The sequence below is a fragment of the Microtus oregoni genome, unplaced genomic scaffold (genome assembly GCF_018167655.1).
Source record: "Microtus oregoni isolate MIOR12 unplaced genomic scaffold, Mior012 000188F_ref0000398, whole genome shotgun sequence".
Classification (NCBI taxonomy): domain Eukaryota; kingdom Metazoa; phylum Chordata; class Mammalia; order Rodentia; family Cricetidae; genus Microtus; species Microtus oregoni.
The window spans coordinates 40,926-66,657 of NW_024544847.1; the positions used below are offsets into that span (position 1 = coordinate 40,926).

A 25,732-nucleotide genomic window follows, 5' to 3' on the forward strand; every position below is an offset into this window, starting at 1 on the left:
TATTTCCAGAAAGGCAATCTTGTCTACAAAGACATATAGCCAATCTTCTGATTTGCTGAACTAAGGTTAAAAGTGCAGAACAACCTAAATGCTGTATGCAGTATCTTTTGCTAGGTCTGACTGGTAACCTAGGACAGTGATTAACTCTCCTCACACGTTCCTAACCTCAGTTTTCTGACATGGGCATGTACTCTGAAGACTCAAAGTTTAGTCAACTAACTATTTTTTATATACAGAAAACAAGTTGACTTCATAGTCCTGAGAAAGAGTTATAAATTTCCATTTTCTTGGTTTAAAGACACACACAAGACAGAAAATACATTTTAAAATTTAAAATGGTTTAGCATCACTATTGCCTTGTTGAATGTCAATTGACATAATATTGACAGAATTATGGTAATCTGAGCCCAAACCACAAACTTATAACTGACTCAAAGAATGCCAAAACAACACTGCACTCTCTGATTCTGAGATAATTCAATATTTACAATTCCTGATTGCAGAATATTAGTTTAAAATGATTACTTAGTTATAAGTCAGCGTAAATTGCCTTTCCCTTTCTGGGAGAATACAGGGCAGAAGGTCGAAGCAGTTAATAAACTCATATAGGTTCTAAGTACCCAATTTTGTTGTTTTCTTGGACTCTCCAGCACTTTATGATTATGACTCCTTTAAGATCCCTTATAAGATTATATCTCAAGACAGGTAATTATGTGACTGATCCTTTCTTTGCAGCTGTAAGTTACAGTCCACCAATGAAGAAGCTAACTGAAGAAAAAAATGCTTCTTCCTTGCTCCGTGACAAGTTATTTAGATTTACTGCATGTCAGTTGTCAGGGCGACTCTGATTTTAATAATTTACCTAAGAAATGGTATGTGACCTTTAAATCTAACTCCTATATTGCCTGAAAGGTTTTGTGGAATATCATGAGAGGCAAAACTTTAGAGAAAAATCTTAAGAGAATATAGAAAGGAAACCATCAAGAAAGTATATGTGTGTTTCTTTTCCCCAAAACCTTCAGATAGAAAAGTCTTTATGCACTGACTCCAGTATTTCCTTTTATACCCTGGGCAGCCTAGGAGTTGATTCTTCTCTAGACTGCAGTATAGTGCTCCACAGGGTGTGAACAGGTGGTTAGTATCTTCTCTTTTTTATCTACAGTACCCAGCACAGGCCCTGGTACAAAGGGGCACTTCAGAGAGTCTCTTCCTTTTGATGTCAATGTATCCGATTTCATTTGGAGCAGAATTCTAGAGTCTCATAAAGGAAAACTGGAAAGGGGAGATGGGAAGAGAGCTCAGGAGAGGTGGTTGAGAATGATTCTATTGTGGGATGTTGAGCATGGTCATAAAATCTACAGATGTGCTGGTTCACATGTCACCATATCTTTTTAAGAGAAAGCGGAGAGGAGAAATAGATAAATCGACAGATAGATAGATAGATAGATAGATAGATAGATAGATAGAGACAGGGAGTGACAGAGACACACAGTGAGACAGAGAATGATAGGCAGAGATAAACTTACAGATGTATAGAGAGATAAATTGACAGACACACCACAGAGACAGACAGGCAGAGAGAGAGAGAGAGAGAGAGAGAGAGAGAGAGAGAGAGAGGGAGGAAGAAGAAGAAAAAGAAGAAGAAGAAAAAGAAGAAAAAGAAGAAGGAGGAGGAGGAGAAAAAGAAGAAGAAAAAGGAGAAGAGGAGGAGGAGGAAGAGGAGGATGAAGAAGAAGAAGAAGAAGAAGACGACAGGAGAACTATGGATTTTTAACCAGACTTAGTTACAAACTGCAAAGGACTGGGGATAGCTATTTATCTGGTTTTTGCAGTATTTCATCCCTAATACTGTAAACAAAACAAGGCAAGAAACTCAAAATAAAATCGTAAGTCTCAAAACACAAATTAAAGGTGGCCAACTTTGACTGAAGCAGAAAGTATAGGATGCTTTCTTTTGCTTTTACAAAACCAAAGAATGTTAAGGATACCAAATGCTGAAATTTAAAGGATGGTGTTTTTTAAAAAGTTTAATTAATTAATTAATTTTGATTTTGAGGCAGGATTTCTCTATGGAACAGTTCTTGCTGTCCTGGAATTCCCTTTGTAGACCAAGTAGACCTCTAACTCACAAGAGATCTGCCTTCCACTGCCTCTCAAGTGCTGGAATTAAAGGCATGCATCACCACTGCCTGACTCCTTATATTTTACTTTATGTGTTGTTGGAGGAAGTATGTCACTATGGGGGCAGGCTTTAAGGGTTCCTTGGCTCAGGATACTACTGAAAGTGTCAATCAACTTCTTGTGGCCAGTATATAAAGATATAGCTCATACCACATCTCCCTGCACACTCCATGGTTCCCACCATGATGATAATAGACTGAATCTCTAAAATTGTTAGCGAGCCTTCGTTATTAAATATTTATTTTATAAGAGTTACCTTTGTCTGGATGCAAGCCCAGACTACTATACCAAGCGAAGTTTTTAATCACCGTCAATGGAGAAAACAAGATATTCCATGACAAAACCAGATTTAAACAATACCTATCCACATATCCAGCCCTACAGAAAGTACTACAAGGAAAACTCCAACCCAAGGAAGCTAACTGCACCCACAAAACCACTGGTAACAGATAACCTCACAACAGCAACCCCCAAAGAAGGGAAACGCACAAACACTACCACCAAAAGTTAACAGGAATTAACAACCACTGGTCATTAATATCTCTTAATATCAATGGACTCAATTCACGTATAATAAAAAACACAGACTAATAAATGGGTACAAGAGCAGAATGTATCCTTCAGCTATATACAAGAAACACACTCAACCTCTAAGACAGACATTACCTCAAAGTAAAGGATTGGAAAAAGATTTTCCAATCAAATGGACCTAAGAAATAAACAAGTGTAATTATCCTAATATCTAACAAAATAGACTTCTGTTGACAGATGTTTGTTTCTGTTTCACCCAGTCCTGTAGTCATTCAGTGCCAAAGAAACACACAGAGGCCTACATTAATTATAAACTGGTTGGCCTATTAGCTCAAGATTTCTTATTAACTAGCTGTTACATCTTACATTAACCCACAGTTCTTGTCTGTGTTAGCCACTTGCCTTGATACCTTTTATCAGCAATTTATTCTCATCTTGCTTACTCTGTGTGTCGGTGATAACTGCAGACTGATCCTTTCCTCTTTCCAGAATTCTCCTGGTCTGGTCGCCCTGCCTATACTTCCTGCCTGGCTACTGGTAAATCAGCATTTTATTTTATTTTTGCATTTTTTAAAATTTATTTTATTGAGCTCTACATTTTTCTTTGCTTTTCTCCCTGCCTCTCCCCTTCCCTTCAACCCTCTCCCATGGTCCCCAAGCTCCCAATATACTTAAGAGATCTTGTCTTTTTCAACTTCCCATGTAGATTAGATCCATGTGTGTCTCTCTTAGAGTCCTTATTGTCTAGGTTCTCTGGGATTGTAATTTGTTGGCTGGTTTTCTTTGCTTTATGTTTTAAAACCATTTATGAGTGAGTACATGTGATAATTGTCTTTCTGAGTCTTGGTTACCTCACTCAAAATACTGTTTTCTAGCTCCTGTTCTGGTAGCAATACATATACTTCCTGCCTGGCTACTGGCAGATCTGCATTCTATTAAAGCAATACAAGTGACAAATCTATACAAGGTATAAGATCATTGTCTCACAGCAGACTTCAAACTAAAATCTAGAAGAAGAGATGGAGAAAGGCACATTATACTCATAACAGGAACAATCCATTAAGATGAAGTCTCAATCACGAACATCTATGCTCCTAATACAAGAGCACCCACATATGTAAAAGAAACATTAGTAAAGCTTAAATCACACATCAAAACCCACACACTAATAGGAGACTTCAACACCCCACATTCCTCAATAGACAGGTCAACCAGACAGAAACTGAACATAGAAATAACAGAACTAACAGATATCGTGACTCAAATGGACTTTACAGATATCTACAGAACATTCTGCCCAAACACAAAAGAGTATACTTTCTACTCATGACCTCATAAAACCTTCTCTAAAGTTAAACACATACTCAGTAACAAAGCAAACTTCAACAGATACAAACAAATTGTAGTAACCACCCATATCTTATCAGATCAAAATGGTTAAAGTCAGAATTTAACAACAGCACTAATCACAGAACACGTACAAACTCACGGAAATTGAACAATGCTCTATTGAACTACCCTGGGTCAAGAAAGAAATAAAAAAAGAAATTAAAGACTTCCTAGAATTCAATGAAAATGAAGGCACAACATATCCAAATCTATGGTACACTATGAAAGCAATGCTAAGAGGAAAGTTCACAGCACTAAGTGCCCACATAGAGAAAGTGGAGAAACACACTAGTACAATAACAGCATACCCGAAAGTTCTAGAACAAAAAGAAGCAGACTCACCCAGGAGGAGTAGATGAAAGGAAATAATTAAATAGGGGCTGAAATCAATAAAATAAAAACAATACAATAGAAAACACACAAAGAATCAATGAAACAAATAGCTGGTTCTTTAAGAAAATCAACAGATAGACAAACCTTTATCCAAAATGATGGAGGAGGGTCATTTGTTTATGTGTTACTTTCATTGGTTAATAAAGAAACTGCCTTGGCCCTTTTGATAGGACAGCAGCTTAGATAGGTGGAGTAGACAGAACAGAATGCTGGGAAAAAGAAGCCGAGTCAGGCAGACGCCATAGCTCTCCTCTCTGAGATGGAAGCAGGCTAGAATCCTTCCCGGTAAGCCACGACCTCATGGTGCTATACAGATTACTAAGTATGGGTTAATCAAGATGTGAGAGTTAGCCAGTAAGAGACTGGAGATATGGGCCAGGCAGCATTTAAAAGAATACAGTTTCCATGTAATTATTTTGGGTAAAGCTAGCCATGCGGGAGATGGGAGGTAGGAACGCAGCCTGCCATTCCATCTACACCAAAATAATAAAAAATCAGAGAGAGAGCATCCAAATTAACAAAATCAGAAATGAAAAGGGGGGGACATATCAACAGACACTATGGAAATCCAGGGAATTATTAGGTCATACTACTAAAAACCTGTACTCCACAAAATTGGAAAATGTAAAAGAAATGGACAATTTTCTGGATAGGCACCACATACCAAAATTAAATCAAGACCAGGTGAGCAATTTAAATAGACCTAAAACCTGCAAAGACATAGAAGCACTCATAAAAAGCCTCCCTATTAAAAAAAAGTCTAGAGTTGGATGGTTTCAGAGCTCAATTCTATCAGAACTTCAAAGAATAGCTAATACATATAATCCTCAAATTGTTTTATTGAAGAGAAACAGAAAGAACATTGCCAAACTCTTTTTATGAGTATACAGTTACCCTGATACCAAAACCACAGAAAGACTCAACCAAGAAAGAAAATTACAGGCCAATTTTACTCATGAACATTGATGAAAAAATACTCAAGAAAATACTGGCAACTCGAATTTAAGAACACATCAAAAAAAAATCATCCACCATTATCAAGTCAGCTTTATCACAGAGATGCAGGGATGGTTCAACATATGAAAATCTATCAATGTAATCCACCATATAAATAAACTGAGAGAAACAAAAACATATGATAATCTCATTAGATGCTGAAAAGAATTTGACAAATTCCAACACTGCTTCATGATAAAAGCCTTGGAGAGATCAGGGATACAAGGAACATATCTAACCATAATAAAAGCAATATACAGAAAGCCAACAGACAACATCAAATTAGATGGGGAGAAATTCAAAACAATTCCACTAAAATCAAGAAGAAGGCAAGGCTGTCTACTCTCTTCATATCTATACAACATATTTTCTGAAGTTCTTGCTAGAGCAGTAAGACAACAAAAGAAGATCAAGGTGATTCAAACTGTAAAAAAGAAGTCAAACTTTCACTATTTGCAGATGATATGATAGTATAAATAATTGACCACAAAACTCCATTAGGGAACTTCTACAGCTGATAATATCTTCAGTAATGTTGAGTCATCAAAACAAAACAACAACAACAACAACAACACTAGCCCTCAATATATAAATGATAAAGAAGCTGAGAGAGAAATCAGAGAAACATCACCCTTCACAATAGTCAAAAATAATGTAAAATGTCTTGGGGCAACACTAATCAAAGAAGTGAAAGATATGTTCGACATTAAGTCTTTGAAGAAAGAAATTGAAGAAGATACCAGAAAATGGAAATATCTCCCATGCTCTTGGATGGGTGGGATCAATACAATAAAAATGTCAATCCTACCAAAAGCAATCTTTAGATTCAAAGTAATCTCCCTCAAAATCTCAACATAATTCTTCACAGACCTTGAAAGAAAAAATAATCAACTTCATATGAAAAAACAAACCCAGGGTAGCCAAAACAATCATGTATAATAAAGCAACTTCTGGAGGCATCAGTATATCTGACATCAAGCTCTATTATAGAACTACAGTAATGAAAACTTCTTGGTATTGGCATAAAAACAGACAGGTTGACCAATGGAATCAAATTGAAGACTCCTACATCTATGGACACCTGAGTTTTTGACAAAGAAGTTAAAATTATACAAGGAACAAAGAATGCATCTACAACAAATGGTGCTGGTATAACTGGATATCAACATGTAGAAGCATGAAAATAGATCCATATCTATCCCTCTTATTCTTAAAAAATATCCCTTGGGGACCCCCCCCCCGCCCCGCCCCACAGCAAACTCTGGCGGATCCCAGCAGTGCCGGGCACCGGCTCTAGGGTCCGGCACCTGAGCAAGCAGCTACAGCTTCTCACCAGCAGGAGGGCACGCACGCAGTGGGTCAGACATATAAACACAAAAATAGCCATAAATGTTTATTAAAGAGGGGGAGAGAGAGAAAGAGAGAGAGAGAGAGAGAGAGAGAGAGAGAGGGGAGAGAGAGAGAGAGAGAGAGAGAGAGAGAGAGGAGGAGAGAAGAAGGGAGAGAGAGGAGAGAGAGAGGCAGAGCCCCGTGTGTACACCCAGGAGGAAAACAGAAAGAGAGCGCAATGGTGGGCGAGGTCAGAGGCTAAAAGTAGTGGGCGTGGCCAGGGCAGGGACCAAAAGAATAACAATCCCCAAGCACAAAACTCAAGTCCAAATAGATTAAAGACCTCAATATAAATTCAACCATACTGAAGATAATAGAAGAGAAGGTGGAAAGTAGCCTTCAATGTATGGGCACAGAAGACTACTTCCTAAATATATCACCAGCATCACAGACAGTGAGAGCATCAGTAAATGAATGGGATCACCTGAAACTGAGAAGCTTCTAAAGCAAAGGACACAGTCACTAAGACAAAAAGGCAGCATACTGAATGGGAAAAGATCTTCACCAACACTACATCAGAGAGAGGGCTGATCTCCAAAATATATAAAGAACTCAAGAAATTGGTCATCATAAGAACAAAGATTCCAATAAAAATATGGACTACAGACCTAAACAGAGAACTCTCAACAGAGGAATCTAAAATGCCTAAAAAACACTTATAAAAATGCTCAACATCTTTAGTCATCAGAAAAATGCAAAAGAAAACAACTCTGAGATTCCATCTTACACCTGTAAGAATGGCCAAGATCAAAAAATACTGTTGTCAGCTTATGCTTAGAGGTTGTGGGGTAAAGGGAACACTCCTGCATTGCTGGTGGGAATGCAAGCTAGTAAAGCCCATTTGGATGTCAGTGTGATGATTTCTCAGAAAATTAGGAAACAACCTTCCTCAAAACCCAGTAATACCACTTTTGGGCATATATCCAAAGGAAGCTCAATCATGCCCCAAGGACAGGTAGGTGTTCAACTATGTTCATAGTAGCGTTGTTTGTCATAGCCAGAACCTGGAAACAACCTAAATGGCCTTTGACCAAAGAATGAATAAGGAAAATGTGGTACATTTACACAGTGCTGTGGGCCCATATTTCGATATGGCACAAAAGCCATTAGCCCAGTCTGAGCTGATCACAGAGCTCTGCAGACAAGCTGTCTCTGCCCTTAACAAAAGCCAGGATGCCTGCTCCTAGCTTCTTTTGTTAAAATGTGGATTACCTGAGAAGAGATGTTTGACTGAAGCTGATGATTTAGGAGTTCAGATGTTTGGTGCTTCCTCCCTTTTGTAATTTGGAAAGTGTCTTATAGAGATGCTAATTCAGGGCCTACCTGACGGCTAGATGCAGACTTGACTTGAGCCCAGGCACCTGGTTGCCTAGGTGATGGTGTAATGGGTTTTTCCCCCCTCCCCACTCAATTTGGTGTGGGTATATAAAATGTTTGGACAATAAACGGAGAATCTGGCCTTTTCCATGATGACGGTGTAAGCTGTGTCAGTTCTTTTCCTCGCGACTCCGTTCCAGCCGGTTTAAGGAATTAGGGAATTTATTTTGGACCCTCACGGGCCCTGACACAATGCAGTACTACACAGCAGAAAAAAATAATGACATCTTGAATTTTGTAGGCAAACAGATGGATCTAGAAAACATCATATTGAGTGAGGAAACCCAGACCCAGAAAGAGAATTATCACATGTAATCACTCATAAGTGTTTTTTAAACATAAATCAATGAAAACCAGCCCACAAATCACAATCCCAGAGAACCTAGATAACAGTGAGGACCCTAAGAGAGACATACATAGATCTAATCTACATGGGAAAGAAAAAAAGACAAGATCTCCTGAGTAAATTGGGAGCATAGGGGACCTTGGGAGAGGGTTGAAGGGGAGGGGAGAGATAAGGAGAGGAGGAAAGAAAAAAATGTAGAGCTCAATAAAAATCAGTTTAAAAAAGAAATAAAAAGAAATTAGACATCAAATATTCAAATAATCCAATTTAAAAATGGGGTACAGAACTGAGCAGAAAGTTCTCAACAGAAGAATCTAAATGGTTGAGAGACACTTATTGAAATTTCAGCAACTGTAGTCATCAGGGAAATGCAAATCAAAATGACTTTGAGATACCATCTTACACCAGTCATAATGGCTAAGATAAAAAACACCAATGATAGCTTATGCTGCAGAGAATGTGGAGTAAGGTAAACACTCCTCCATTGTTGGTGAGAATGCAAACTTATACAACCACTCTTGGAAATCAGTATGGCAGTTTCTCAGAAAATTAGAATTCAACCTACCTTAGGACCCAGAAATACTACTCTTGGACATATAACCAAAATATGCTCAATCATACTACAAGGACATCTGTTCATCTATGTTCATAGCAGCATTATTTGTTGCAGCCAGAAACTAGAAACACCCAAGATGTCCCTCAACTGAAGAATAAGTAAGAAAAATGTGGAACTTTTACACCTTAGAGTACTACTCAGTGGTAAACAAAACAAAACAATTACATCTAGAAATTTGCATGCAAATGGATGGAATTAGAACAAAACCATCATGAGTGAGGTAGCCCAGACCCAGGAAGATAAACATGCTATGTACTCATTCATAAGTTGATACTATCTGTAAAGCAAAGGATATTGAGCCTACAGTTAATGATCCTAGGGAAGCTAAGTAACAAGTGAACCCTAAGAAAAACGTACATAGATCCACCTGGAAAGGGCAAATAGACAAGATCTCCTGACAAAATGGGAACATGGGTGTGGGTGTAGATGGGAGAGTAAAAGGAAAGGAGGCCAGAAGAAGGTGGGAAGAAAACCCAAGGGAAAGGGATAGTCAAGATGTAGGAAGTACAGACATGAGATCAAGAAAAGAGATATTTTGATTAAGATAGTCATTATGGGACTAGTAAGAAATCTGGTACTAGAGAAATTCCCAGGAATCTACAAAGATGACCCCAGTTAAGAGGAGAGGGTGCCCGAACTGGCCTTGCCCTGTAGTCAGGATTGACAAATTTCTTAAATGTCACATAGAACCTTCATCCAGCAACTGATGGAAACAGAAGGCAGAGACCCAAAGCAGAGCACTGGGCTGAGCCCCCAAAGTCTAGTTGAAGAGTGGGAGGAGTGAGAATATGAGTAAAGGGGTCAAGACCTTGATGGGAATACCTATTGAAACAGCTTACCTGAGCGAATGGAAGCTTACCACAACTCAGTCAGACAAGGAAGAAGCCAGCATAGGTCCATTCTAGTCCCTCTAAATATGGGTGATAGTTGTGTGGTTGGGGCAGACTGCAGGGCCACTGGCAGTGGCACCAGAACTTATCCCTACTGCTTGTACTGGGTTTTAGGGAACTTATTCTCTTTGGATTGATACCTTGCTCAGCCTAGATATAGTAGGGAGGGCATTGAATCTTCCTTTAGCATTGTGCCTTACCCTCTCTGAAGAATGGATGTTGAGGTGTGGGGGATGAAGGGGATGGAAGGAGGGTAGGGAGAAGGAACTGGGATTGGTATGTAAAATAAAAAGATATTTTTTCTTTTTAAAAAATGAGAACAAAGTGATACAAAAATAAAAAGAGTTGCCTTGGTCAAAATGTCTCTTCATAGCAATACAAGGCCTAAGACAGTGAATGTTTATATGACTACTTGTCTGTGTGCACTCTATGCATGTAGAAACCTGCAGAGACTTGAAACAGGGCATTGGATCCTCAAGAATTGTAGATAAAGGTGATTGTGAGCCATCTGATGTGGGTGCTGGGAATGAATCCACACCCTCTGAAAGAGCACCAGGCTCTCTTAATGGTGGCACCAGTCTCTCAGTCCCCACTGGATGGATGGGATGGTAGTTTTGATGCGTGTTTAGTATGTACACTGACTGAGCGTGGAACTTCAGTATGTGCTAATATGAAACAAGAGGCATCATTATAAACCACACACAGAAGTTGTTCATTATGGTAGTTAGAAAGAAAATGGCGATTCAATTTTACAAGGTGTGTTCTTGTTGGAGGTACGGTCTTGCTGGAGGAATTGTTTCATTGTGGAGGCAGGCTTTGAAGTCACATATATGCTCAAGCCACACACAGTGAGATAATCTACTTCTAGTTCCCTGCTTATCAACATGTAACAGCTACCTCTCCAGCACAGTGTCTACCTGCAAACTGCCCTATCCCACCGTGATGATAATGGTCTGAACCTCTAAACTGAAAACGAGCCCCCACAATCAAATGTTTTCTTGTCATGATGTCTCTTTACACCAATAGGAGCCTGAACTAAGACACTCACCCTGCCATCCTTTATCCCTTGACTTTAACCAAGGTCCACCCATTTGTCTTATGTGCAGTGGCTTCCTACTTCTCTCCCTGCCTTGACTGATTTTCCCCTCAATTTTACTTTTTCACTGTTAGTCAAAGCCTCTCCCTATCCCATGGGGTTGTCCCCAGGCTCTGAAGGCCACTGTCCCTGCAAGCAGGCTGGTGTTCCTTGTTTCTCTGACCCTATCTTGTCTCTGTCTCTGTACATACTTGGAATTCTGAAGCTCCACACAAAGGCACTTCTATTTCCATCATCTGTATCGACGTTCTTCAGGGCTCACTTCTTTATAACCATAAACACTTAGAAACAACTTATATGGGCCAAGAACAGGAAAAACTCAATTCACTAAGATAGTCTTTCTAGGCAATATCAGAAGGCAATTCAGAAGGGTCAGAATGGTGTTGTCCTAGGCTTTCAGGACCAGAGAAGAGTCTTGATTCATTAAGAAAATAAACGTGAATATAAGATAACAGAAATTATGTGGCTCAGGAATCCCATAGAAAATTATATACATAAAAGATAAAAGGGGGTGTCATATTCCTTCTTTCATGCTGTTGATCAAACCTAGGGTCTTGGGCTTATTAGGTGAGGTGTTTTAAATGATAGGTCACCTAGACATGCAAATTTGAATGCTTGATCCTTAACTCTCTTTGAAGAGACTTAGGAGGTTTGACTTCGTGGGAGGAAATATATCACTGGAGATAGGATTTAAGATTTCAAGGCCCTGAGCCACACCCAGTACATTCTTTGTGCTTCCTGCTTGTGGTTCAAGACTTGAGCTCTCAGCTGCTGCTCCAGTCACATCCTTTCCCTCTGCCACGATGGACCCTGATCCCTCTGGACAGAAGCCCAGATAAACTCTTTTATAAGTTGCCTTGGCCATGGTGCTTTACCACAGCAACAGAAAATTATCCCACAGAGTAGGCAATCTCTCTACCAAATGAGTAACATCCTAGTCAATGACATTTTGAGACAATATCACACTATATAGCCCAGGCTAGACTGAGACTTCTGACCTTCTTGTTTTAGCCTTCTGAGTTTGGGATGACATGTACACACTCAAAATTTAATGCTGCTCTCTAAGAAATGGAATTCTGTAGGATACTAATTTTATGTTATTTTGATAATTGATAAATCCTCAGTCTTCTACAACAAATATGTTTTTATTATTCCATCCTACTAATACAAAATGAGAGTCATTGGGACAACTTCCTACATGTATATAACACAGTTTAATTACATTTGTTTTCTTTGACCAGTTTTCCCTCCTCATCCTCTTCCTGTTATCTAACCTTTGCTCCACTACTCGTAAGCTACTTATTTTTCACATGAGCTCTTGCTGTGTTATTCAGATTTGGTGTCAAAGTCCTCCACACTAGATAACTGTTGTTTCTGATTATTTCAACAGTCACACCCTGTGTAATTAGAGTAGTTGGTTTTCTTCTCTTCCAATTTTGAAATCCTTGGGAGAACAACTGTATTTCTCCTCTTGCAATTGATTGGCAGGGCCTGGTATTAAGTCAGTGCTTATCGAAACATCTAAAGAGGAGAGAGATACATACTGAAACTGGTTTACCACTTCTGCACAATGAAAGGAGATCCTGGAATACAAGGTCTACATTGCTGCTGGGATCGGTGGACATTAGGAACCCTCAAGCTGAGAGTCAGGCTCATGCTGCTTTCATTGATACATATAAGAAATGCATCTGATCACGAAAAATGTAGGGACTCTAATGCATAAGCCTTCTGGGGTGGGAAGACCTCAGGTCCAATGTACTTGTCATGGGGAGAGAAGATGGTGCCTGCAGGAGTTGGATGAGGTTTCTCTCAGAGAGAAAGCATGATGAGCGAGAGTACCAGTACCTGTGGGTCATTTGAACCTTGTGAAGGGTGAAGAGGATTTGAATCAGAGAAGGTTGGTGGTCCTTACCAAGCTCATACCTCAATTGCATAGTTAGGCACACAGAGGCAAACAGAGAAATGTGGTCAGATTCAGCAGTTAGATCTCGCTGGTGACCTGGATCCTGATGACCTGAAACCAACCAAGAGTGCTGCTGGTGCTCAGAACATGTGTGCTCATGCAATCCACAGGGAAGCTAGAGAAAGCGATGTGTCTAGATACTCACAGAACCATACTTGGTACTGCTAGCATGTGTCCCTGTTGTCCACAAGCGTTCAGCTGAAGCCTTTTCACATGGTGGCAGAACTTAATGCAGAAAGTGACCACCATAAGTTCCACGTCTGTCTGGACCACCAGGTGGTTAATGCTTTTCTGGAACACTGGGAGTAGCATATCCACTGAGGCAGGCAGCATTGTTCCCTGAAAAATGTGCATTCCATCTGTCAGGAGGTCTCCATCCCGAGTCTCATACAGACAATGGAGTAAACCCAGAGTATCTGGTTGATGGTGTTGGGTTTCCTCTAGAATGTACCGATGTATGTACAACCTTGGCTCCTGAAGCAAACTGCAGGCAAAGATCATCTCTATTTCTCTCATTCCTCTTTTACTTAAAAGACCATATAGGAAGTGCACAGTGGGTGCCTCAAACAGGTCATGTCTTCCATAGACTTTCTTTAGTGCTCTTATAATTCTGTAGGCATTCTTATGATCATATATTATCACATTATTCTTCAAGACGTAGGACATTGCTGTAAAGAACTCCTGGAGATACAAGTGGGCAAAGCTGTAACTCAGAGATACAGGATGCTTTTGAAGGATGCCAATCTTCAGGAAAGTGGCAATGTCATTATCATCCAATCCTTGGATCCAAAAATCTCTCTCACTGAACAGGGTCCTTCTTTGGCAGATTCCCTCAGCAGCCAGTGAGCAGAGTGCTCTGAGCTGGTTCCCCAGGGCATGACCTGAGAGAGCCTGGGAAAGGTATTTCAGGTGGAGCTCTGTGGTGGTCTGTGAGGTCAGTGAGAGGTCTTCTCCCCGATCCATCTGCTGCTTCAGGCAGGTGCAGACCAGCCAGGACACCCAGGGTACCTCACACAGTGTTGAGAGCACCGGGTTTGATTTAACCAAGTTAAAAGCTGCAATTGCTTCTCTTTTCTCTCTGAAATATTTGTAGATGTATTCCTTCCGTCCAGACTCAGAGAAGCCCAGGACTTCCACCCAACGTGGCTGCCTCAAGGAAGGAACGAGCTTCTTCAGAACTTTGGTTCGAGCTGTGAGCAGCAAGGAAGCCTGCGGCAGGACAGATTTCCCCAGCAAACTGCCCAGCAGTGTGTGCACAGGTTGTGTCTGGCTCCAGTGCAGGCAGAACTTGGGATTCTTATCTTCCAAGACCCATTTTGGCTCATCTATGCCATCCAGGATGAAGAGCAGCTTCTCATGGTGAGACAGGATCTCCCTGATGGGAGCTGCAGGCTCAGTCTGGTCTTTTTCTATGAGCTCAACCAGACTCAGCTGCTTGCACTGGGCCAGCTCTCTGCAGCTGAAGTAGAAGACATGCTGGAAGTGATCCCTGTAGAGCTGACCTTCCTCCCATGCTCTCCTTACCTCTCTGGCCAGTGTTGACTTTCCAGATCCAGCCACCCCCTCTAATACAACAAGTTGAGGCTCTTTCTGGGTATCCGGGCTTGGACAAAATAAGTTTTGGATCTCAATCAGATGCCCTCTTTTCTCTCTTTTATATTTATGCCATCTTTCCCATACCAAGGTCTCCCAGCCTCTTGGGCAAGGTTTTTGTACAAGTAGTAGCTGTGTGAAATTTTGCAGCAAATCATTTGTTTTCCAGGTCTGTGTGGGGTAAAGGTTTTCTCTTCTTTTTCTCTGATGTATTTCTGAAATGTTTCCTAAATAGAGGAGAGAAAGATGGATCATAAATGAATACATTAGGGTTGTTTATTCTTTAATTCATTCTTTCCTTCTTTTCTTTCTTCCAACCTTCAACAATTGTATGAAATTAGGCATCTCTCTAAGTTGTACAACATACTGGATATGGGTCCTGGTGCCAAGAATGTGAACTTTAGAGCAGAAGAATATAGTTCAAATCTTCCCTTGAGTAATAACAATAATAATGCTCTATGATGTTAATTCATACTTCAGATATTTATTGATATCTTACTCTGTGCCAGACCTGCTCTTGGGGCTGAGTATAAAGGGTGAGTTCACAGACACAACTCTGTTCTCCTTCTGTCTATCGGATGATCCAGTGGCTCTAATGAGCACAGCTTTCCCATCTGTAATTTGGGGACTGTAGTCTTTTCTGTAGGAGGCCATGGAGTACTAGGGAGATTACAGACAGTGGAGCCAATGTCTGTTTCTGATATTATCCCATTGGCCCCCACCATTTGAGTACTGACAACATCATTCTGTAAGTACAGAAATTTTGGGTTTGATGGGATGGTCTTAGGATGCCTTAGAGTCTATGTTTCAGGATGTTGACTTGGTCCCCTGTCTCTAGACCTGGCAACTCCAGGCATATTTTGTAATGCCTTTTAGATATTGGTAACAACAAGCCTTGCTTGTGACTACAGTTTGAATGTCTTTAGTTTCCACTGAAATTTATGTTGAAACTTGTGTTGAAATTCACTTGTGAGTGTTGTAGTAAAGGAAAAGCGTCTAATGTTATGTTTGGAGTCATGGCAGTATGCCCCTTAACAGTTGACCAATACTTTTCTTCTAAGAATAGGCAAGCTCTTGTAGGCAGGGTCTACTTTTCTGTCCTGCAGACACCTGATTGCCTGTATACTTTTTTCTTAAGCAGAGCACTCAGTCTCTACTCTTGGACTTCTAGACTCCAGAGTGTAGTTAGACATACAAGTTCTAAAGAAAGAAGTTCTTTAATTCATCACTCAGAAGACAGAGGCAGGAGAATTAGGAGCACAGGGCCACCATCTTTATATGGTGAGATTGGAAGCATCTAGGACTACAATCAGTCAGCCAATCAATTACACAAACAAATTAACAACAAGAATAACAAAAGTTACTCAGTCTCTTGTTTTCTCTTCTGGCAATGGAAACACATTTGCTTTTGGTGTAACCTGCTCCACCATTTGCACAACACACTTTGCAGGCTTGCCCCATCTTGTCCCACCCTCTTCCTCCAAACAGTGTTCTGGAGATTCTTCTCTCCGGTTTTGGACCATTCCATAAATCTCATATCAACATTTTCTTTGGAAGGAACTCAAGACAAGACAGACAGGAATATGCTCCATGGACCACAATCCAAGTTCATCTCTCAGTAACTACAGGATTTTCAAAGTACAAGGCATCTTCCTTTCCTTCCTTGGCCAAGGTTCTGAAGAAAATTTGGCAAGAGCACAGAGTGCAGCATCTGTTCACCCAATTAGCCCTTGAGAAACTGGCTTCTGGGGCCTAGTTGCCTCTGAAATCAGGATCTATAGATCTGCTCCCATTGTCTTCTGTAGAAAGTCTTCTACCATCTCCTGAGTGCAGCAGGCTGCCCACTCTGGTCTGTGGTCAAGGTCTTCCAGGCTCAGGTTATATTTGCCCCAGGTGCAAAGGGAAGGCTCAGTTCTTCCTAGGCCATGCTCTTTAAGACCTCCCAGCTGGGACATATCTGTTACTATGCACACATCTAAGTCCTCTTCAGTTTTGTCACATTTTAAAATCATCTGGGGCAGAAAGTTAAGGAGGTTGAAGAAAAAGCATGTGGACTAGAATTTTGGTCCCAAGAACCCCTGTACATGTTGCACTTGAACTGTGACCTCTGTTATTCCAGGTTCAGAAAGTTGAGTCAAGGGATCCACAGAAAAAGATGTCTAGCTAGATTTGCTTCATTGACAAGCTTGGGGCATGGAGGAGCGCCTCTGCCTCAATAAATATGTGAAAGCAACTGAGGAAGATTCCAGATATCAATTTAGGGTGGACACAAGTACATGAAGTATAACCTCTATATATGTTTGTCCCAACACATACAAAGAGGCACACAAGATGTAAGAGTAATTGATCAGAAGAATGCAGAGACTCCAAAACAACAAAGCCTGTTGCTGTTGCTCTTGTGAAGGTCATGGAAGAAATAGGTTCACTTCAGTGTTGCGGGAGGTCCTCCCACTCCTCCAGCCTATAGCTGCTGAGATACCAGCCCATTGGGGCGTGGTCTCTCTCCCTTTAAAAAAGTGGCCACTTCCCTCTCCTCTCTCTCTCCACTTCCTGCTCCACTGGCGACTAGACTCCCTTCCTGGTTGCGTAGAGGGCTGTTGCATGGGACAGTGATCTGTAAGTTTTTTCCCCTTTAAAATAAATACCACCCTATTAATCATAATTCCAAACTGGTGTGGCATCGTTTGTGACTTACGCCTTCATTTGGCGCCCAACGTTTGGTTTTAGAACCTCTCCTTCTCCCGCTCGGCTGCCGGCCGCGAGTTCAGCTTGGTGGGAGCCCTCCCTTCCTCAGCTGCTGCCTATGCCTTGCAGCCGCGGCCTTGGCCTCCCCACGTGGATTTAAACTCCACAGGCCCGCGTAGTCTCTGCCCGCGTGGTTTGCTCTTTTCAGAGTCGTTTTTTAATCTCCCTTGCAAACACAGCTCTTAAGTGGCACGAACCAGAGCATGCGGTTGCTGAAAGCTGCAACCCCTCAGGGTGACTCTGTCAAGTGGAGGCATAAGCGGCTTCCAGGTTGCTCTTCTCTACCCCTGGATTCTGGGTTTCTGGTTCCGTCTCTGGAATTGATTTAATTACATTTACTTTGTTGAGAAACTTGCATTTTCCAGTTTTTAACATCTACTAAGGCACTGAAACAGGACCCTGTTTTCATCGCGACTCGGCAACAGTGCCACCTGCTGAATAATAGGTAATATGGCAGTTTTCGTTTCTAATGCAAATTTTACTGCTTTGTTTTCACTAATACAATGGATTAGTAAATTTATATTTACTAATACAATGGATTACGCCATACAAGGTTTATATGATTATGGGGATACCTTGATTTGCTTGTTACTAGGGTTCAGTTTTCTTTTCCATATTCTATCATTAAGGAAGAATATGGCACTCCTAAGAACGATAGAATCTTTACGAACTAATAATGAACAACTAATTGACAGGATTAAAATTATTGAAAATCAGAGGTTATCTGAACAAGTGGATACTATGACAGACAAAATTGATTCCATATCCAAGGATATTAGAAAGTTACCTGAAAGGGTTCAGGCTGTTGAATTTGACGTTCAGACTTTATCACAAAGTTTTGATAAGGTAACAGACAGAATGTACCTCCAAGATGGGAATCTACATGATATACAAGAAAAGTTTAAGAAGGACATGTTATCTTTGAAGGAAAAATTTAAAGCTTTGGAATCACAGGTGCAGAATGGGGACCAAAAAATTGATGCCTGAGTGAAATCACTGGAAATATATACAGGTCAGGTGATTCAGGATTTAAGAGAGACAATGATAAAAAGATTTGAAAAGATTGGAGAAATTATTGCAGCTGGTGAACAGAGTAAGGAGACACAAGGACAGGATACAATGTCTCCACCAGCTATTAGAACTGGCTTACCCAGGGTTCTAGCAACATACCCTATACTTAAGTCTGACAAAGCGTCAACTTCTAAAGGCTCAAAGGGAGTCAGAGAAGCTAGATGGATGCCAATAGCAATGAATTATCTGAAAGAAATTAAGCAAGCTGTTGTTAATTTTGGCTTGCATAATGCATATGTAAAGGAAATGATAAGGACTTGGGCTTCTAATGCTAGAGCTACCCCCCATGATTTCCATCAGTTAGTGTCTGCAGTTTTAGATAATGGACCTTCCTTGATGTTTGGAATTTATTTCAGAGAAGAATCCAAACATATGGAACAGCAAGGAAGAGCAAAAGGTGTCGAGGTTTCCCAAGATCAAATTCTTGGTGCAGGAGAATATGCTGATCCACAGGTCCAAGCTCTTTATGATGATGAAGTACTGTGTCTATGTCACCAAGCAGCTTTAAATGCTTGGAATAGGATACAAGATCCAGTAAAAAGGGTTGAATCGTATACCAGAATTAGGCAGGGACAGAGAGAACCCTTTATTGACTTTTTGCAAAGATTAATTAAGGCTCTGGACATAGGGGTAACAGACCCAGAAGCTAGATGAATACTTCTTGAATCTCTAGCTTTTGAGAATGCAAACATAGAATGCAAAAAGGTAATTGGGCCTTTAAAGTCTAGATCAGCACCTATGGATGAATGGATTCAGCATACGATGAATGTTGAGACGTTTAGCTATAACGATGAATCTTGGGTAGGAGAAGCGATTTCCACAGCAATGAGGAGACATCAAACTGCCAGGTGTTTTAATTGTGGTAAATTAGGACATCTGAAAAGGGATTGCAGGCACAGAATTTCTAGGAATAATATCTCCTCTGGGAATGACAAAAATAGGAGACCTAGGCCTTCAGATATATGTAGGAGATGCGGTAAAGGCCGACATTGGTCCAACGAATGCAGGTCAACAACAGACAAACAAGGCAACCCGATACCATTGGGAAACTCCTTGAGGGGCCTCTCATAGGCCCCCAAGCCAACAGTGGCCCAGTCATTCCCAGTCACAGTGGAGAACGTGCCTCACCAAGAAAATTAAAAGCTTCAATTTCTGCTGTAAAAAGTAATACTGGTCTAAATGAAGAATTACGTGTGGAGGATGAGTCAAAAAACCCAGTAGGACAGAGTAAACGTATATTTTGGCAGACTTCTATTAATGATCAAAGACCAAAGCTAAGAGTCTGTATAAATGGCACTTTTATTGAAGGCTTATTAGACACAGGTGCGGATGTAAGTATCATTACCCCAGAATCTTGGCATCCAAATTGGCCTCTTCAAGAGGTAGATGTTCAGTTCCTGGGAATTGGAACCCTATCTCGTGTAAAACAAAGCACAAGATGGGTTGAATGTATAGGGCCCGAAGGGCAAATAGGAAGACTAAGGCCATATATAGCCAATATTGCCATAAATTTATGGGGCCGTGACCTGCTACAGCAATGGAATACCCAGATTAACATTCCTGTAGTTCCAGGAACTTATAATTCTGGGAAGGATATGATGAGGTATTATGGAAAAAGGTCACCAGCCATTCAGGCTGTACAAAAACATACAACAAATACCAAACCTTTAGAGGTACCAACAGCCCTACCTTTAAAATGGCTAACTGAGAAGCCAATATGGATCAAACAGTGGCCTCTAGCTGAAGATAAACTACAGGCATTGGAACAGCTGGTGCAAGAGCAACTAGATGCTCACCATATTGAAGAATCAACCAGCTCTTGGAATTCTCCTGTGTTTGTTGTAAAAAAGAAATCTGGTAAATGGAGAATGGTGACAGATCTAAGAGCTGTCAACAAAGTAATTCAACCTATGGGCCCACTACAATCTGGAATTCCTTTGCCTTCTCTGTTACCAAAAGGATGGCCTCTTATAGTTATTGATTTGAAAGATTCCTTTTTCACTATACCATTACAAGAAAAGGATAGAGAAAAATTTGCCTTCACAGTGCCTACTTATAATAATTCTCAGCCTAATAGGAGATATCAATGGACTGTCCTCCCACAGGGTATGCTCAATAGTCCTACATTGTGCAAATATTTTGTAAGTAAGCCATTGGAAACAATTCGTAAACAGTTCCCCAAGTCCATCATTTATCATTACATGGATGACATTTTGTTATCTGATTCAATAAGATACTTTAGAAAGGATGTTTGAAGAAGTAAAGAAAGTCTTGCCTAGGTGGGGATTACAAATTGCCCCTGAAAAGATTCAAAGAGGAAATTCTATTAATTACCTAGGTTACAGAATAGGGTTAGAGAAAATTAAAACGCAAAAGGCACAAATTAGGAGAGACCAGTTAAAGACTCTTAATGACTTCCAAAGATTGTTAGGAGACATTTCCAGTCTACGACCAGCTGTTGGGATAACACCTGATCTAATAGTTCATTTAAACAAAACCTTAGATGGTGATAAAGATTTGAATAGTCCAAGAAAACTGACAGCTGAAGCAGAAAAGGAACTGACAATGATCGAGGAAAAATTACAGGAGGCACATGTGGATAGGGTGAACCCAAATCTTAGCTGCATCCTAGTCATATTGCCTTCCAGAATTTCCCCTACAGGGATTCTAATGCAGAGGGAAGATATTATTTTAGAGTGGATATTTATACCTAATAAGCCAAGTAAAAAATTAAAAACTTATGTGGAAAAAGTCTCTGAATTAATTATAAAAGGTAAGCTGAGACTTCGTCAACTAGCAGGTATAGACCCAGCAGAAATTATAGTGCCTTTTACTACTGAAGAAATAAAAAAGTTATGGGAAGACAATGAACCGTGGCAAAGAGCTTGTGCTAATTTTTTGGGAGAAATTAATAGCAACTATCCCAAAAGTGGTAGACTTAACCTCATAAAAAGAACTTCTTGAATTCTTCCTAGAATTGTAGGTGATGCTCCAATAACTGGAGGCCGTACGTTCTATACTGATGCAAATAAATCAGGGAAAGCAGGTTACAAGTCAGATGAATTGAGAAAGGTGGAACAAAGCCCTTATAATTCTGTCCAGAAGGCAGAATTATATGCCATTCTTATGGTGCTAAGGGATTTTAAAGAACCTCTTAATATAGTTACAGATTCACAATATGCAGAAAGAGTTATCTTGCATATTGAAACTGCTGAATTTATACCAGATGACACAGAGTTGACTTCATTGTTTATCCAGGTACAAGACATAATCAGGAACAGGCTTTGTCCGATGTACATAACACACATCCGGTCCCATACAGGTCTGCCTGGTCCTCTAGTCCAAGGCAATGCTGAGATTGATCAATTATTGATTGGAAGTGTGTTGCAGGCCTCAGAATTTCATAAGAAGCATCATGTCAATAGTAAAGGCCTAAAGAAAGAATTTTCCATTACTTGGCAACAAGCTAAGGACATTATAAAGAGATGTCCTACTTGTTCTTTCTATAATCAAACACCATTGCCTGCAGGGAGTAACCCAAAGGGTACTAAGAGAAATGAAATCTGGCAGATGGATGTGTTCCACTTTATGGAATTTGGTAAATTAAAATATGTACACCACACCATAGACACGTATTCAGGTTTTCAATGGGCTACTGCCCTGAGCTCAGAATAGGTTGATTCAGTAATCACACATTTATTGGAAGTTATGGCCATCATGGGTATACCTGCACAAATAAAGACAGATAATGGTCCACCATATGTATCTAAGAAAATGAAACACTTTTTTTATTATTATTATAATATAAAACACATTACAGGTATTCCAAATAATCCTACAGGTCAGGCAGTTATAGAAAGATCAAATCGTACTATAAAGGATATGCTGAGCAAACAGAAAGGGACCGAAAATACCCCCAGAAATAGATTACATAATGCTTTATTAACCTTGAATTTTCTTAACGCTAATGAGAAAGGAACGACAGCAGCAGAAACACATTGGATAATGGAAAAGTCTGCTGAACTAAATCAACCGATTTATTTCAAAGATGTGCTGACCTCTCAATGGAAGCCAGGAGATGTGCTACGTTGGGGAAGGGGTTTTGCTCTTGTTTCCACAGGAGAAGAAAAATTGTGGATACCATCAAAATTAATAAAGTTTCGATTTGAAGAGGAGAAACCTCTTGGAAAGGAGAAATGACAACTCATCCACAACGATGATATTCATACAGGTGGTAAGAAAAACATATGGAATGGGGGCAGGTTTCTGTTCCTATCTCCACAGGAAAACACTCATCTTTGAAAAATTCAAGGGACCCTGGATATTTGGATACTGACAGATGGAAAAATACCTGTCTAATAGGAAATATCAAAAAAAACTGAATGGGTTGTCTAAATAATATTAAACCATATTTCTAAATTTATAAAGCTGGTTTTGAAGTTGGACTCTGGCTCAGTCCCTCTCCAATTCCAAGCCTGTTAGTAAGAGAAAAACCCAGAGTTTCTGGAGTTTCTGTCTCATGTCAAGAGCCATGATATGGGACAAAAAGAAATATGAGTTTAGAAATCATCTTTGCTTTTCTTCATATCTATCATACTTTTCATTGAATATATCTATCATGCCTTTCAGTGAATATATACATATTTGTCTATATGATTAATGTTTAAGTTTTTCACAATGAACAATGAGTTTTTCCTGAAGTGACATTTGAAGTTTCCAGGAAGAAGATGGGGCCCCATAACAACAACTCCACCTGGTTGATATGACATCATGATACTGATAGCGCTACTACAAGACCTGCTTTGGGTACCAGCTGCACAAAACAGTTCCAACTTGGTTAGCTGAAATGGTGCACATTTTATACAACATTTTGGCCAGACCTGCACAAAATACTCAGAGACTATTTGCAATTTTAAAAGACATTGATCTTGAAATTTAACCATCATTTTACTTTCACAGGATCTCCCAGAAAGAACGTCGCCCCCATGACAGTTGGAAGTAATTTTAGAGGACGACGTCCCCTCTCCCAGTAAAGTTTGCCCTTGGGTTTAGGGACATCATTTAGGGGTTGATTATAATTAGTATATGATTGAGGGTTGGGGGAGGAATTTTATAAGCTCAGGGATCATTTTGAAAAAAAAAACAGAGGGATGATGGGATAATAGATTTGTAATTGTGAGTTACTGTTTTTAGACAAATATATTGGTATAGATTCTTGTATATTGACACAAAGTTAAATTATATTGACTATTGTATGCATGCATGTTTCTACCTCTGTTTAAAACATTTTTTATGTATTGACATATATTGTATTGATATATATTGTATATATTTACCATATTGCAGTGTACATTTGTACCTCTGATTAAATAATACTTATATAATATTTGTGTATTGATATATATTTACCTACTGCAATGTATATTTGTACATTGTTTATATTTGGAGGTCACTGTCCTCATTTGTTTCACAGTCGTTTATTTTCTTAGTCTTTAAGTTAGATAGATATTGAGAATTATATAGATTAATAGTCATTTAAGTTTGTCATTTATAATTAGACTAATCATGTTCTTTAGATATATAGAGATTATACTCAGTATAGATAGATAATCTTCATCTTCTTCAAAGAGCTGTAGAAAATGGCCTTTAATCTAACTCAGAGTTTTGTGGTAGTGAGACACAATTGCTCCTGGCAACACCACTCTATTCCCGAGAGAATGTTGAGCACCAAAGACACTCCACCTGGAGCCTTTCTTTTTGGCAGAACTGGCCTTTGGGCAAAGAAATGCCCATACCTCAACGACTGACAAAGATACAGAGCATGCATCAATGGATAAAACAGGACTGTCATATCCTGCCAAGACAGGGTAAGATAGTTTTGAATAGTTGCTTGCCTTAGAAAATGGTATGCCAGTTATGTTAGGCCTTAGCCAAAGTTGGTTGCTTCAACGCTGGTAATGTGACTTTGGGTGATTGCCCAGGTAGCTAGTTGACTCTGATTTGTTGCATGTTTTGGAAGTTGTTTTACTGAACTTCCTAATTACCCAGGTAACATTATTTCCCTTCTCAGATCTTTGATGGGGTTGAAGACTATATAAATGTCTTTACTTTCTCGCATGACTTGGCCAAGTTATTTATTATACAAGACCAAGCTAGTTAGAATAGGATATTTGTACTTATTGTATATAATTTCATAGTAGGTTTAGAACTCTCTTATTTAAACAAAAGGGGGAGGTGTTGCGGGAGGTCCTCCCACTCCTCCAGCCTATAGCTGCTGAGATACCAGCCCATTGGGGCGTGGTCTCTCTCCCTTTAAAAAAGCGGCCACTTCCCTCTCCTCTCTCTCTCCACTTCCTGCTCTGCTGGCGACTAGACTCCCTTCCTGGCTGTGTAGAGGGCTTGATGGAGGAAGGTCATTGGCTAATAAAGGAACTGCCTTGGCTCATTTTATTGGTTAGAAGATAGGTGGGAGGAGAAAACAGAACAGAACGCTGGGAGAAAGAGGAAGTGAGCTCAGACTTGACAGCTCTCCTCTCGGGAGCAGACGCCTGAGAGAGACGCCATGCCCCGCTCCGGGGATGAAGCTCCGACCCAGGATGGACTAGGCTAGAATCTTCCCGGTAAGACCGGTTCTCACAGATTATTAGAGATGGGTTGATCGGGATGTGAGAATTAGCCTGTAAGTGCTAGAGCTAAAGGGCCAAGCAGTGTTTAAATGAATACAGTTTGTGTGTTGTTATTTCGGGGCATAAGCTAGCCGAGCAGGCGGCCGGGGTGCTGGGAACGCAGCCCTGCCGCCGCCCTAATTACTACATATCACGCCCACGTGGACAACTGCTTCCACATTAAGCCTGAGACTGCTTGGGAAGTAATTCTAGAACAAAATGAAAGCATTGTGCCTGGTTTCTTGGTAGCAGCAATTTCTCGGTTCTACTCTGCTTGCTAGAGGCAAGCAAGCGCCTCATCTAAGAGAGGCTTCCTGACTCAGCTTCAGCTGCAAAACCCTGCAGCTCATTAAAAGGTCCTGCCACGAAACACTTAAATGGTGTTGATGAAAAGCTGAATGCATGCTTTTCAGTTTTCAGCTGTAGCAGGAAAAAAGCTGCGCTGTTTAAAAATGCCGGCTTGCCGGGCGGTGGTGGCGCACGCCTTTAAT

At 40.2% G+C, this 25,732-nt stretch overlaps 1 protein-coding gene across 1 annotated transcript in view; it reads right to left on the reverse strand.

Annotated features, from left to right (window-relative positions):
- The window catches only part of LOC121445425 (NACHT, LRR and PYD domains-containing protein 1a-like), a 91,105-nt gene that overhangs the window by 29,289 nt on the left and 36,084 nt on the right, over window positions 1–25,732 (reverse strand). Inside the window, exon 7 of the mRNA XM_041647559.1 lies at window positions 13,313–14,987. Coding sequence (XP_041503493.1) covers window positions 13,313–14,987 — 1,675 coding nt within the window. The remainder of the gene's footprint in view (window positions 1–13,312; window positions 14,988–25,732) is intronic.